The sequence below is a fragment of the Microcaecilia unicolor genome, chromosome 3 (genome assembly GCF_901765095.1).
Source record: "Microcaecilia unicolor chromosome 3, aMicUni1.1, whole genome shotgun sequence".
Classification (NCBI taxonomy): domain Eukaryota; kingdom Metazoa; phylum Chordata; class Amphibia; order Gymnophiona; family Siphonopidae; genus Microcaecilia; species Microcaecilia unicolor.
In genome coordinates this window covers 301,905,720-301,921,492 of record NC_044033.1, presented here as the reverse complement: position 1 = coordinate 301,921,492, position 15,773 = coordinate 301,905,720, and the positions used below count along the sequence as shown (strand labels likewise).

General features: G+C 48.1%; 1 protein-coding gene across 2 annotated transcripts in view; it reads left to right on the top strand.

Annotated features, from left to right (window-relative positions):
* Positions 1-15,773, top strand: part of LIMA1 (LIM domain and actin binding 1) — a 356,250-nt gene that overhangs the window by 73,458 nt on the left and 267,019 nt on the right. For both annotated transcript variants that reach the window (XM_030198238.1, XM_030198236.1), the window contains exon 4: positions 1,263-1,721. In XM_030198238.1, coding sequence (XP_030054098.1) covers positions 1,263-1,721 — 459 coding nt within the window. The remainder of the gene's footprint in view (positions 1-1,262; positions 1,722-15,773) is intronic.

The window sequence follows — 15,773 nt, the reverse complement described above, 5'->3', positions numbered from 1 at the left end:
TGTTCTTTCTTTAAAACTTCTCTGCATTGCGGTGGAATAACTAATATCCTGCTTAGCATGTATTTTAATACCCTCTGTACTCATGTCTACTGTGTAAGCTAACTCCCATGGCAAATCATTTTCTGCATCATTTGCCCTCTAACGCTCACATACATACATCTTGCATTAATGGTATGCTGCTGTCTGTAGTGTTTGCATCTTCCCCAGAGCATGGGTCTGTCTAGCACAGTTCCAAAGGGCTTTGAACAAAGAATGAGATTTATGCATGTGTTAGTACTGAATTTTTATGTTTTTTGGACTGTGCTTTTGTGTTCAGTGTGTCTGTCACAGATATCTTTGCAGAAGGCCTGGTTTCTAAAATTGATTTCTCTGGTTCATATATACAGTCAGTGATTTGAAAATGGGAGCCCTGGAGTTTATGGGCTTTTCCCAAAATTAATGCATAGGGTTAATAAACATTCGCATTGCAAAGTTATTTTTAATCATACATGTTTAAACTTGTAGGCCATTTTATTTAAGCATTAATGGAAGCATGACTTCTAAAGTTGAGAAGACCACATCATTTTTTGTGTAATGTTGAATCATTTAGACTTTTGAATTCTACATGTTATATATGTTAGAAAAAACAATTATCCAGAAATGTTACATGATCTTTCAAGACCTCATAGGTTCCTTCATCCTTTGGGGTACAGTCTGTAAAGTGTATGAATCTAAAATATTGCAGGTAACACTTCTTAAATATTGTACTAATCTAATACTTTGGGGGCCTGCTTTCAAGCGTTATGGTATACCTTTTTTCAAGATAGAGCAAAAATTTGCTATGCATGTAGGAGTGGTGAAAAACTGAATCTGCAGCAGTATCACTAGGGTTTTATTTCACTAAGAAATTAATATATTCTTTATATGGCTTCTCTATTCCATTTAAACTTCCCTCCATTGTGCAAAAGTTAAAGGTATTTTTATAAATGATAAAATACCAACTTAGCAAAACTTTAATTTTTTCTTCCTATTTTTCTTATAAGGCTCTCCTGTTTTATCACTTCCTGCTTCAGCTGCTTTCTTCATCTCCCCCACCCCATCCCTTCAGGGGTGGATGCTTTCTACATGTGGCACAGATCTAACTATTCACAGCTGTCTGAAACTGCTCAGGATAAGGATCTGCTCTGGAGCCTTCCGTTTCCTTATGCACATAAGGCAGGAAAATATTCCAGTGCTTTCACTAGGCAAGTTGTAACTAGAATTAACTTCTTGTTCATTTTTAGAACACAGAAAACCTTCCCCCAAATTTTAGAAAGGGGGCCCTGAGTGTGTTAAAGAAGAAGTGGGAGAATCCAGGGCTAGGACTGACATCTTGGAAAGAAGTCCAACCAAGCAGCTGTGCTGAAGTTAGGCAGAAGGTCATCAGTCCTGGAATCATAGCCGAAACAGTCTCTACTGCTTCAACAGAGGGAGAACATAAGCTGGAGGTTAGCAGTAGATCGCAGCTTCAATCCCCACCAGCAACTGTCAGCCACTTTCGATATCCCAGTGTTGGTAACGAGGAATCAAAAACACCTTCTGCGGAGAACGGTACAATGGAAAAATCTTTCGATGATGACAGAGAAGTGGGTAAACCTGTTCCAACTGAGAACTATGAGCCTTCTGGGAAGATTGAGAAGTATAATGTCCCACTAACTAGCCTAAAGATGATGTTTGAGAGAGGCAGTGCAACACAGACCAAGGTAAGTCCAGTATTGAGAAACATGAATGAGAGCTGTTTTAAACACTTCTGTTTAAAGTGGTATAAAAGTTTAACGTACTACAAAAGTAGCTTTTCTCTGGAAAGGTCTGGGGTGAGTGTTTACTGCTGAAGTGTCTGTTCTTGTTATAAATACCAAAATGGCTAACCTGATTTTCATTTGTCTGTTTTTTGCACAGAAGTGCTAGCTAAAAGTAGAAGCTACATGAAGCACAAATAGTGGCATATATAAGCAGTACAAGGAGGCTCCAGTCACCCTAAAGTATACTTGTGCAAAATTATTTATTGAGCTAGTTGTCAAAAAATTTTATTCTAAAATAGAGTTGGCATTTCTTTTCTTTCACTATGATTAACACCCTGTTTTGTGAGATCTGCTATATTGTAATGGCATTGTAAGAATTTCTGCCAGAGCTACAGTAGTTCATTTAGGAGTTATCCCAGTTAAAACTCAAATCCCTTTCTGTGTTCTTAAACTGTTCTGTACATCTGATTTGTGTTCAAACAACAGCTAAATCTTTCCAGAGCAGGGCATCTACTAGTTTTGCCTGGTAAATGCAAAGAGCTTGCTTTTTGGTACAGCTGCTATTGAAACATGATCTTTTGTGTAGTCTGCAGGCCATGTACCCCCAGGGAAAAGTGCTTAACTAGAAAATGGGTTGCATATGTGAGTGACTTGTATCAGAGTCTTAAGGTCAGTTGGTTTTCAAGTTTGCTCCAATTACAGACTTCCTTTTGTTCAGTGTCTCATAGCACTCATTAACAAATTAAAAAAAAAAAAATTCCAAATGATGTGTAAAGCATTTACAGTAGGTCAGTCTCAGTATCTCATTCTGAACATTACTGGATTATTTGGCTGTATTACTACACAGTTATAAAACATTTGCTAAACTACTATGTAATCACAATAAACTTGTAAGTCCATTTTTATTCTCTATTCTCAGTTTAATTGAAGGTTTCTGTTGAGGGTCCTAATTGACATTAATTTATTTTTCTCTAAAATTAAAGTATCTTTTATTCAGGTTTCTAATCTAGACATGCAGGGAAGCAAAAGGAATTTGGCTGTGGGTGATTAATTCATTAATCTTGACTTGTTTGTTTTGTGGATTAAGAACTGTGTGGGCCTTTTACAAAGGCGCACTAGCGTTTTTTAGCACATGCTAAAAATAAGCATGTGCTAAACGCTAGACGCCCATAGGAATATATGGGTGTTTCTAGTGTTCAGCACTCACTAAAAACACTACTGCGCCGTTGTGAAATACTCCCTTTCCTTGTCATCAAGCAGATGAAACCATTACGTATGGGTTATGTCCATCAACCAGCAGGGGAGATAGAGAGCACTCAAACTTTCACAGTGCCCTCTTGGCCAGCTAGCTCCACTGCCTCTTCAGTATTCTCTATCTCCCTTAGCAGGGTGGCTGCAGCTTGTTCGAGCTCCAGAAAAATCTGCCGGGAGGTGGTTCCTGGCTTGCCAGTTGTTAACCGGGGTGTTGGAGGCTATAGCAGCTTCACTTTAAAGGCACATAGGTTAGCCCTTTCCCTGCCTTACCCATACCTCTGTGGATGTGGACATATTGCCTTGCTTTCCCTGTCCTTACCCACCAACAGTGGATGCAGGCATATAGGTTCGCCCTTTCCCTGCCTTTCCCACTCATCTGAGCCTCCGGAGTCTTCAATACCTCTGCTTTCCTCACAGCTTAAAAAAAAAAAAAGTCGCGTCGCGTTTTTATACGCAGAGACGCTGGAACAGAGGTTTTTGACCTGATTTTCAGCAGGATCGTAGTTATACACTAGATCCTTTGAGGTAAGAGTGTTTTCCAACTCCTCCGGGGTGGGCCCGCGATCGGGGCGATTTTGGCGTGAAACCGCCATTTTGGATTTTACCGCCGTATTTTGGCGATGGCTGCGGACAATGTAAAGCGCTGTTCCACTTGTGGCAAGCGCAAATCAGCAGCAGGGCTCTGTAAATCGTGCTGTATTTGCGTAGGAGCCGGCCCGAGCATGGCGAGCGATGTTTCTTCCCGCTCTGAGCTGGCAGCGGGTGCCATTTTGCTTACACCGCATGGCGTGGCCTCCGTGGACACGGAGAGACCTGAGCCGGGTGGGGCACCTCGAGATGAGGTTATTTCAGGAGTGGCTAGCACTGGACAGGATTTGGGTGCCCAGGGTGAGATTTTCTCCCCGGATTTTTTGCTTTTGCTGCATAAAGCATACATGATGAAAAGAGCCCTTCCTCAAGGGGTCGCCTGAGGCTCCCCTGATTGCCCCCCCCCCCCCCCGATGGATTCTGGCCTGGGACTGCCCAGTGAGGCTTTTTTCCCCGGATGCTTGGCCTAAAGATAAGCGCAGAAGGGTTAATTCCCCTTCAGATTGTGGTGCACCTTTTTTCCCCCCCGTGGTCGGGGTGTGAGGATTCGGAGAACTCTGACAGACGTTCTTGGTCTGAGGAACCAGAGTCAGGTGCGGATTTACCACAGGATCTGGATGATCCCTCCGCGGTGAGGATTTTCCACCGTGATGAGCTGCCAGCGCTTATTTCAGATACCCTGCAGGCCCTCTCGATTGAAGATCCTGACAGTGGCATGGCCTCCTCGGGTAATCCCAGGATGGCTAGTACCAAGAAAGCTGCTCGGGCCTTCCCTTTGCATGACTCCATCCTAGAGCTTGTTTCGGCTCAGTGGGCTGACCCCGAGGGACCTTTGAGAGTTTCCAGGGCTATGGGGCAGTTATACCCTCTGCGTGAGGGACATATGGCTCGTTTTCAAATGCCTACAGTGGATGCCCTAGTCACTGCGGTGACAAAGAGAACTACCCTCCCTGTTGAAGGAGGTGTTGCCCTGAAGGATGTTCAAGACCGTAGGCTGGAAACAGCGTTGAAACGGTCCTTTGAAATTGCAGGTCTCACTGTTCGGGCGTCTGCATGCAGCTGTTATGCTGTGAGAGCCTGCCTAGCTTGGCTGCAACAGGCAGTGGCTAAGCCCGGAGATGGAGCGGAGCCCTTCTTGGATGTGGCTCCGCGGATGGAGGTGGCCTTGTCCTTTCTGGCTGATGCCCTTTATGACCTTGTCAGAGCTTCGGCTAAACAAATGGCAGTAGCAGTGGCGGCTTGCCGTCTTCTGTGGCTACGACACTGGGCAGCGGACATGGCCTCTAAGCAAAGGTTGGTGAAGTTGCCTTTTCAAGGACTTCTCTTATTTGGTGAGGAGTTAGAGAAAATTGTGAAAGGCCTGGGTGATCCAAAACCCCAGCGCTTGCCCGAAGATAGGCAGAGGCCTTCCTCTAAGGGCCAGGCGGTCCACTCCTCGTACAGACCTCGCTTCCGTGAAGCTAGAAGGTACCGCCCGGGGCGTTCTGCTGTGTTCACTTCACTCCTTTCGCTCGGACAAGAGTTCCGCAGCCGGTGGCTCAAGACCAGGAGTTCAGGGGCGACCCTCTCAATGATGGTGCGCTGGCCCTCTCCTCGATGCCTGTCATCGGAGGACGGCTTTCCCTCTTTGTCGAGGAGTGGGCCAAGATTTCCTCAGATCAGTAGGTTCTGGACCTGATCAGAGATGGATACAGAATAGAATTCAACGCCCCAGTCAGAGACGTGTTTGTGGAGTCCCGATGCGGTTCTGCCGTCAAACGGGCGGCGGTGGAGGAGACTTTACAAGGTCTGATTCAGTTAGGGGCAGTGACCCCGGTGCCTCCCGCCGAGCAAGGCTGTGGCCGATACTCCATCTACTTTGTGGTGCCGCGAAAAGATGGGTCCTTTCGCCTTATTCTGGACTTAAAAGAAGTGAACAAGTCCCTGAGAGTGCGACATTTCCACATAGAATCCCTGCGCTCCATCATTGCGGCGGTTCAGCCAGGAGAGTTTCTCACGTCTCTAGACCTGAAAGAAGCTTACTTGCACATACCGATTTGGCCCCCGCACCAGAAGTTTCTGAGGTTTGCGGTGTTGGGAAAACATTTCCAGTTCAGGGCCTTGCCTTTTGGCCTCGCCACAGCTCCCTGAACCTTTTCGAAGGTAATGGTGGTAGTAGCTGCTTTTCTCAGGCAAGAAGGTATCAGGGTTCTCCCGTACCTAGACGACTGGCTCATCAGAGCAGACTCTGCAACAGAGAGCTTACAAGCTACAGCCAGAGTGGTCTCAGTACTGCAATCTCTAGGCTGGGTCGTCAATATGGCCAAAAGTCACCTGTCCCCTTCACAATCTCTAGAGTTTTTGGGGGCCAGGTTCGACACAGTCTCGGGCTATGTGTTCCTACCCGAGCTAAGGCGGTGCAAGCTTCAGAATCAGGTCCATCTGCTCCTGAGGATGCCCCGCCCGCGAGCTTGGGACATTGTCCAGCTGCTGGGATCGATGACAGCCACGATGGAAGTGGTACCCTGGGCGAGAGCGCACCTGAGACCTCTACAGTATTCCCTACTCCGGAGATGGTCTATTTCTCAGGATTACCAATACAGACTTACTTGGCTCCCTGCGGCCCGTCTCAGCATGGAGTGGTGGCTCTCGGACAGCATGCTGCGGCGAGGAATGCCGCTGACGCTCCCCGTTTGGTGCCTAGTGGTAACAGATGCCAGCCTGAAGGGCTGGGGTGCACACTGCAAGGGGAAGCATGCCCAGGGTCTATGGACACCTGAGGAGTCGGAGTGGTCCATCAACCGCCTAGAGTTGAAAGCCGTGTTTCAGGCGCTTCTGGCCTTTCAAGTGACCCTGGAAGGATTGGCTGTCAGAGTGATGTCGGACAACACGACAACGGTGGCCTATATAAATCGACAAGGCGGAACAAAGTGCAGAGCACTAGCCGCGCAGGCCGAACTGATTTGCCACTGGGCCGAGCTGCATCTTCAGTGTCTGTCAGCAGCTCATATTGCAGGTCAGAGCAATGTGCAGGCCGATTATCTGAGCAGGCATCAGATCGATCCAGCAGAATGGAATCTGGCAGACGAAGTATTCCTGCAGATCTGTGCCAAATGGGGCAAGCCCGTGATGGATCTAATGGCGACAAGTGCCAATACCAAAGTCCCGTGCTTCTTCAGCAGACAGAGAGATCCTCGCTCGGCGGGGTTGGATGCCTTGGCTCAACCCTGGCCTCCGGGTCTACTTTATGTGTTTCCCCCATGGCCCTTGATAGGGCGCCTGCTCTTGCGGATTCGGCTGCACCCAGGAGAAGTGGTCCTCATCGCCCCGGATTGGCCAAGGAGACCTTGGTATGCAGACCTCCGACAGATGCTCCTGGAGGCTCCTCTGCCGTTACCTCTGGTACCGAACCTGTTGACTCAGGGACCGGTAGCCATGGAGGACGCCGGCCGCTTTGGTCTTACGGCATGGCTATTGAGAGGGCGCAATTGAGGGATAAAGGTTATTCCAATAAAGTTATTTCCACTCTCCTGCAAGCCCGCAAGCGGTCCACTTCCGTGGCTTATGCCAGGATTTGGTGCCTGTTTGAGTCTTGGTGTGCTTCCAGAGCCATTGTTCCAATGCGGGCTCCTGTCTCGCCGATTCTGGACTTTTTGCAGGAAGGTGTACAAAAAGGGTTGGCCTATAATTCCCTGCGGGTGCAAGTGGCAGCGTTGTCCTCGCGGTAAGGTGGAAGGCGTGTCTTTGGCTGCTCACCCAGGTGTGGCACGGTTTCTTAGAGGGGTGCTTCGGCTCCGACCTCCAGTGCCAGCACCCTGTCCAGCTTGGAACCTGGGGCTAGTTTTGAAAACCCTGCAGGCATCTCCATTTGAGCCGCTTCGGCGAGCATCGGAGAAAGACTTGACACTGAAGGCCGTTTTTCTGGTGGCCATTACCTCGGCGAGACGGGTGTCAGAGCTCCAGGCGCTGTCCTGTAGAGACCCATTTCTGCAATTTTCAGAGTCTGGAGTAATGGTTCGGACCGTGCCTTCCTTTATGCCTAAGGTGGTTTCAGCCTTTCACTTAAACCAGCCTATTTTCTTGCCCTCTTTTTCAGAGGAAGAGTTTCCAGAATCTTTTGGGCAGCTGCACCTTTTGGATGTGCGCAGGACTCTGCTGCAGTATCTGCGAGTTACTAACTCTTTCAGGACTTCTGATCATCTGTTTGTTTTGCTATCCGGTTCTCGCAGAGGGTCTCCAGCGTCTAAAGCCACTATTGCCCGCTGGCTCAAAGAAACTATCTTTTCAGTTTATCTGCTGGCCGGCTGGGTTCCGCCTGTAGCCTTTAAGGCACATTCTACTAGAGCGATTTCTTCCTCTTGGGCTGAAACTGGAGCACTCTCTCTTCAAGAGATATGCAGTGCAGCAACATGGGCTTCTAAGCTCTCCTTTGCCCGACATTACAGGCTGGATGTGGCTGCCAGGAGGGATGCGCGTTTTGGTGCACAAGTGCTAGCGCGTGGTGTGGCTTGTTCCCACCCTATCTAGGGATTGCTTTGTTACATCCCATACGTAATGGCTTCATCTGCTTGATGACAAGGAAGGGAAAATTAGGTTCTTACCTTGGTAATTTTCTTTCCTTTAGTCATAGCAGATGAAGCCATGAGCCCTCCCTGTATGATTGTCTGTATGCTGTGAATCTGTTTTTCAGGTTCTGTTCTAATTTCCTGAAGTTCCTTCCTTGGGAGAAAGTTGGAAAACAATCTTCAGGATTCATGTTCAGTTTAAATTTAGGAGGATGTGTTCATTCCCTCCAGCATGTTTTTTTGGAGGATGTGTTGATTCTCTCCAGGAGGCGCGTGTGTTCCCCTCCAGTTCTATAAATAGGAGGATGAGTTCATTCCCTCCAGGAGGATGTGCATTCCCTCCTTTATGAGTTCATGCCCTTGTGATGGGCCATCGTTCGCTGTGAGGAAAGCTCTTGTGATTCCCATTGCGGTTTGCCATACTGCTTTGGAAGCTTCAAATACTGAAGAGGCAGTGGAGCTAGCTGGCCAAGAGGGCACTGTGAAAGTTTGAGTGCTCTCTATCTCCCCTGCTGGTTGATGGACATAACCCATACGTAATGGCTTCATCTGGTATGACTAAAGGAAAGAAAATTACCAAGGTAAGAACCTATTTTTCCCCTATGCACTGCGATAGAATGGCTTCCATTGGAGTGGACACTGAGCTTATTTATGGCTTTAAAGTAGCATTGGAAGAAGTTGCTGCTTCATTAAAAGCTCTGTCTTTCCCATAGGCACAAAGTGGGGGAAACGCCATTGTACATCAAGTCCCGTGTGTGCTCTTGTTTATTTGGTGAACACAAGAGAAATATATTTATATGAAAAGATATAGGGGCTGTTCTTAATGCAGATAAAATATCCTAAATGTTCCTCGGACAACACACGGAATGAACAATATTCTCCTGAGTGAATGGAGGGGTTGGAAAATGTCAAACCTGAAGTGTTGGGAAGGAAGTAGGTTTGAGCACAAATACAAATATGTTTTATACTGGCAGTTAAAATTATGTTCTACTATAGCATATTTTTATCTGTTTAGGACTCCCACACATGCAGTGTCCAAAAATGAACGCATACACATGTTGAACCTAGACATAGCTTGTACAAATTTGTAATAGAAGGTAAAGCATTAACGTTTTCAGATGTACAGCAGCCCTATATCATTTATACCTCTTCAGCCTCCATCCAACTTTATCAAACAGCTCTAAGCAGTAGTAGACTGTCCTTGGATATAGTACATGTGGTTTGACAGATAAATGAATAAAAGAACAGAATAAATGTAGTTGGTGGTAGAGATGTGCAGCATAAAAATTTTGTTTCTGGTGTCATTTATGGGATTTTTTTTTCCCATTTTGTGAGGCATGTATATTTTGTTGTGCTTTTTTCAGAACAGTATGCACAATTTCCTGTTAATGCATACTTTTTCAGAAGTGCGTGCACTATTTATAACACAGGGAAAAAAAACCTTCTGGAGTTTGATTTGAAGTGACATGGGTTGGTTTCCCATGACACTTCAAATGAATGCACATCCCTAGTTGCTAGTTCTATATGAAAGATGTGCAGGGTATATCTTAACTGTACTGTTGTACTTTAGAGCAAATAAAATGATAGGTTTTGCACATGATGCACAGCAGTGAATTTCTCCAAAGGACAAGTGTCAGCATTTATTATAGGTATAACACAAAGATAAAACTGAAGGATCTCCTGGAGGAATTCTGTGCAACTGTTTAGTACAAAATTTGTGCAGAATTCTGCACTTGCCTTTCAGAAATTAAGATAGGCACAGGCAGCAGCAGGAAGAGGAGGAAGTGAACTACTACACATAGGGTCACTTTCTCCTGTACCAGCTTAGATCCAACTGTTTGTGAACTGCAGAGATGAGGCTTCCAGGCAACGGCCTTCCTTCTGTTGCATCTCGCAGCAGAGGAAGATAGGTCAGACGAAAGCTGAATCTCATCAGCGCTACCTTCCACAATTAAGGTTGGAGGATTATTTGAGAGGGGTTGGGGGTGTCTTGCGGAGAAAGTGAGAGATACCTGACTGCAGAGCAGGGGAAGGTTTGTGGGAGGAGAAAGAAAGGATGCCAGATGGTGGGGGTGAGGAAGAGATGCCTGTACGGGGGGGGGGGGGGGGGGGGGGGGGGGGGGGAAAACCCTCAACCCTCAACCCTCAACCCTCAACCCTCAACCCTCAACCCTCATCCACCATCCACACCCTTGTCACCTCTCGTTTAGACTACTGCAATCTGCTTCTTGCTGGCCTCCCACTTAGTCACCTCTCCCCTCTCCAGTTGGTTCAAAACTCTGCTGCCCCTCTCATCTTCCGCCAGGGTCGCTTTACTCATACTACCCCTCTCCTCAAGACCCTTCACTGGCTCCCTATCCGTTTTCGCATCCTGTTCAAACTTCTTCTACTAACCTATAAATGTACTCACTCTGCTGCTCCCCAGTATCTCTCCACACTTGTCCTTCCCTACACCCCTTCCCGTGCACTCTGCTCCATGGATAAATCCTTCTTATCTGTTCCCTTCTCCACTACTGCCAACTCCAGACTTAGCGCCTTCTGTCTCGCTGCACCCTACGCCTGGAATAAACTTCCTGAGCCCCTACGTCTTGCCCCATCCTTGGCCACCTTTAAATCTAGACTGAAAGCCCACCTCTTTAACATTGCTTTTGACTCGTAACCACTCACCTCCACCTACCCTCCTCTCTTCCTTCCCGTTCACATTAATTGATTTGATTTGCTTACTTTATTTATTTTTTGTCTATTAGATTGTAAGCTCTTTGAGCAGGGACTGTCTTTCTTCTATGTTTGTGCAGCGCTGCGTATGCCTTATAGCGCTATAGAAATGCTAAATAGTAGTAGTAGTAGGTACTGGACTTAAAAAGGGAAGGCAGAACAGGACTGAGGGAAGAGAGGAGCACTTTCTGGACCCCTGGGGGGGCAGAGGGAAGGAAAGATGCTCGTCTGGGGTGGGGACGACAGGAGAGAAGGAAGAGAGCAGTAGAGATGCTGGCACGTGGGAGGAGGGGGGCATAGGAACAAAGGACATAATGTTGGTCAGGGCAAGAATAGGGACACAGATGGGAGACACTCAACATGGCGTGAAGATAAGGGCAAGGACATAGGGGTGATGATTGGTTAGAGATAGGAACACAGAGAAAATGATGGACATAGAGAGAAAAGAAGTACCAAAAGGAGAAAGAGACTCTGGCAAGACAATTAAGAGAAGAAAGAGTAAAGCAGAAACCAGCAACCAACACAATAAGAAAAATAAAATGACCAGATGAAAAAGGTAGAAAGAATTTTATTTTTTATTTATTGATTAGAATGTCTGTTTTTGGAATGTGCATCTACCAGAACTGGTTTTAGACATGGCTGGGGCCTTTGAAAAAACCTCACTCATTAGCCATTTGATCTCCAGCTTTGGGATGGGCTACCCTTGGTGTCTTGTATTTCAGGCGGAAGAAGACTGGGGGCAGCAGAACTAGGGATCTTGTTGGGAGTTAGAGGGAGAAAGAAGTAGTAGTAGTAGTAGAAAGAACTGCAGTTGGAGTGAGAAAGGGGAGGCTAGAGCCTGAGAGAAAAAGACAAGAAAGGATTTCAGGCTTTACGATGGGGGAATTCTGTGCAAAACTGTACAAATAAACGACAGAATTTTAACATATTGGGCTAGATTCTATGTATATAGTGCCTACATATTCCACAAGGAAAAACATACGCGTAGACATATTTCGTAAAGTATGCCTCAATTTTATAGGCTTAAATTTCCACATGATATATAAAATAACCCTGAGCACTTCGCTATGCAACCAATTGTCGCAGCAATTTACACCATGTTTTACTTGGTGTAAATCCTGATGCCTAAATAGGCGCAGAGTGGGTGTATTCTATAACAAGGTGCATAGATTTTACAAATGTCCTCCCATTCCCATGGCCTCACACTCTTTCCAGCTATGCAACTTAGAATTTAGATGCACCAACATTGGAGTACGCTTAGCGAGGTGTGCGTGTAAATCTTAATGTCAGTAGTGCTGATAATTGCTTGTTTAACATCCAGTTAACACTGATTAGCCAATTAACCAGTTAAGTTGCATGCATTGTTATAGAATAAGCATCAATTTCTGTGTGGAAACTAAGGGGCCATATATAGAATTGCAGGGATTGTGCACAAAATTTAAATTTCTTGCACAGAATCCCCCCAACAGTAAACTGTGCGACAGCTTATACAGAACGCTTGCTTGTGTTTTTGTGGAGAATTCTATTGTGTTGTCTGGATATCTTCTATGGGATTTTGAATAGAAGTTAATCCCATCAAAATTTATTTGCACAGCATCTACAGTATCTGCCTTCTGTTGCATCTCGCAGCAGAGGGAAGATGGGTCAGCCAAAAGCTGCATCACTGCAGGTAAGTATGTGTTTTATATTTTTCATTTGGTTTATCACTATACTATTATAACTGAGTCATGGGCATAGTTTGGGTGGGGTGAGGGGACATCAATTTACTCCTCTCTCACCCCACAAACAAGCTGCCTCTACCTGGGCAGAATAGGGACATAGGGGCCCAACCACTATCTTCTTTTACTGGCCGCTGCAGTGGCAGCTTGGAGGAACTGCTGTGATGTATGAGACAACCCCCCTGGTCTCTCTGTTGTCTCTTTATTGCTATGTAGATACTATAAGAAGGGAGAGGAATTTTACCTGTATAGCTGGCTGTGCATCACTGGAAGGCTTGCAGCAGGAGAAGGGCAAGTATAATTACAGTGAGGGTAGATTCCCTGGTTCTAAGTCCTTCCCAGTAGTGCTTATTAATGTCTTTCTCAGGACAGACACAGAACCCTGGAAGGGAGAAAACCTGGCATGTCCTCAGGAAGGAAGGTGATCCACCCTTGGTGGATCTTTTTGTTACTCAACTCATTCATGAGGTCCCTCAATTCTGTTCCAGGCTTCAGGCACACGACAGACTAGCATCAGATGCCTTTCTCCTTCATTGGGGGACAGGTCTTCTGTATGCATATCCTCCCATACCTCTAGTGGGAAAGGACTTTGTTGAAACTCATGCAAGACCACGAAATCATGATTCTCCGAGGACAAGCAGGCTGCTTGTTCTCACTGATGGGTGACGTCCACGGCAGCCCCTCCAATCGGAAACTTCAATAGCAAAGGCCTTTGCTAGCTCTCGCGCGCCCATGCGCACCGCGCATGCGCGGCCATCTTCCCGCCCGAACCGGCTCGTGTTCGTCAGTCTTCTTTTGTCCGCGCTCGGGACGGTCGTGTTTTGCCGCCGTTTCGCGCCCCTCAAGTTGACCCTCGCGCGTCTTCGCGATTTCGCTAAAAAAAAAAAAAAAAAAAAAGACCTTGGTCTTTGTCCCTTCCCATGTGTCCAGTTTGTTTCCCCGGCGTAAGTTTCCTTTCGCTTTCGGGGTAGGCTTTTCTTGTGGCCTTGGTACGAGTTTTTCTCTCTCCCTTATTTTTGGTGCCCTTCGTCACCATCGCAAATTTTGATTTCGCCGGCATGATTTTTCCGCCCATGTCATCGAAGTCTCCCAGCGGCTTCAAGAAGTGCACCCAGTGCGCCCGGGTAATCTCGCTCACTGATAGGCATGCGTCGTGTCTTCAGTGTCTGGGGGCTGGTCACCGCCCGCAGGCCTGCAGTCTTTGTGCTCTTTTACAGAAGAGGACTCAGGTAGCGAGATTGGCCCAGTGGAACGTGGTGTTCTCAGGCTCTTCGTCGACAACAGCACCGGAGGCATCGAGTGCATCGACGTCGATAGCATCAAAGTCTTCGACCTCGGCATCGACTGCATCGACGGCATCGAGGTTTTGACCCTCTGCATCGTCAGTACCGAGACATCGGAAGGCTGTGTCGGTGGTACCGGGACCTCCACTGTTGCTGATGTCGTCGGACAGTGGTGCTTCGACTGGAGTGCAGGTGAGGGCTGTCCATTCCCCTGCTGGTGGTGGTGAGCCTTTGGGTGGGTCTCCTCCTACCCTGAGGGCTCCTGCGGTACAGCCCCCCCGAGACCGACCTTCTTCGGCCTCGGCCCCGAGGAAGAGACGGTTGGATTCTACGTCCTCCTAGTCGGTACCGGGAAGCTCCGGTGACATGCTTCGTTTGAAGAAATCAAAGAAGCATCGACACCGGTCTCCTTCCCGCATCGGTACCAAGAGCTCTGGGTCGCCGAGGGAGTCGGCACCCAGTAGGCATCGGCACCGGGAGGACCGCTCACCCTCTGTTCAGGAGGTGTCGATGCGCTCCACCTTGGACAGCCCGTAACCGCCTCCACTCTCGGAACAGACTCTGACCTCGACGCCTGCATCGGCTTCCATGTCTTTCTCCACAGCCGCTCTGCACGAGAGTCTCCGGGCCGTTCTCCCGGAGATCCTGGGAGAGCTGTTGCGCCCTTCCCCTCCGGTACCGGGGGTGCTTGCGCCTCCGGTACCGTCGAGTGAGGCGCCGGCTGGCCCCTTGCCCGGGGTGAGGTCTCCGACATCGGTACCGCTTGCGGCCGCCTCCCAGGAGGACTCCCCGACGACGTCGGTGGAGGGAGCTTCGCCGGTGCTGGCGAGGGAGTCTACCTCTCGACGCTCCCACCGTGGCCGTGTTTCCACGGAGTCGAGTCGGGCACGGCTTCAGACACAGGTTCATGAACTTGTGTCTGATACTGATGGTGAGGCCTCGTGGGAGGAGGAGGAGGACATCAGATATTTCTCTGACGAGGAGTCTGATGGCCTTCCTTCTGATCTCACTCCCTCCCCTGAAAGGCAGCTTTCTCCTCCCGAGAGTCTGTCTTTTTCGGCCTTTGTCCGGGAGATGTCTGCGGCCATCCCCTTCCCGGTGGTCGTGGAGGATGAGCCCAGGGCGGAAATGTTTGAGCTCTTGGACTATCCTTCTCCACCTAAGGAAGCGTCCACAGTACCCATGCATCATGTCCTAAAAAAGACATTGCTGGCGAACTGGACCAAGCCTCTAACTAATCCCCACATTCCCAAGAAGATCGAGTCCCAGTACCGGATCCATGGGGACCCAGAGCTGATGCGCACTCAGTTGCCTCACGACTCTGGTGTGGTGGATCTGGCCCTAAAGAAGGCTAAGAGTTCTAGGGAGCATGCTTCGGCGCCCCCAGGCAAGGACTCTAGAACCTTAGACTCCTTTGGAAGGAAGGCCTACCATTCTTCTATGCTCGTGGCCAAGATTCAGTCCTACCAGCTCTACACGAGCATCCATATGCGGAACAATGTGTGGCAGTTGGCGGGCTTGGTGGACAAGCTCCCTCCTGAGCAAGCCAAGCCGTTTCAAGAGGTGGTCAGGCAGCTGAAGGCGTGCAGAAAATTCCTGGCCAGAGGGGTATATGATACCTTTGATGTTGTGTCCAGGGCCACTGCTCCAGGTGTGGTGATGCGCAGTCTCTCATGGCTGCGTGCCTCCGACCTGGAGAATAGGATCCAGCAGCGGATTGCGGACTCCCCTTGCCGAGCGGACAACATTTATGGAGAGAAAGTCGAACAGGCGGTAGAGCAACTCCACCAGCGGGATACCGCTTTCGACAAGTTCTCCTGCCTGCAGCCTTCAGCATCTACCTCCTCAGGTAGACGTTTTTATGGGGGAAGGAAGGCTGTTCCCTACTCTTCTGGTAAGCGTAGGTACAGT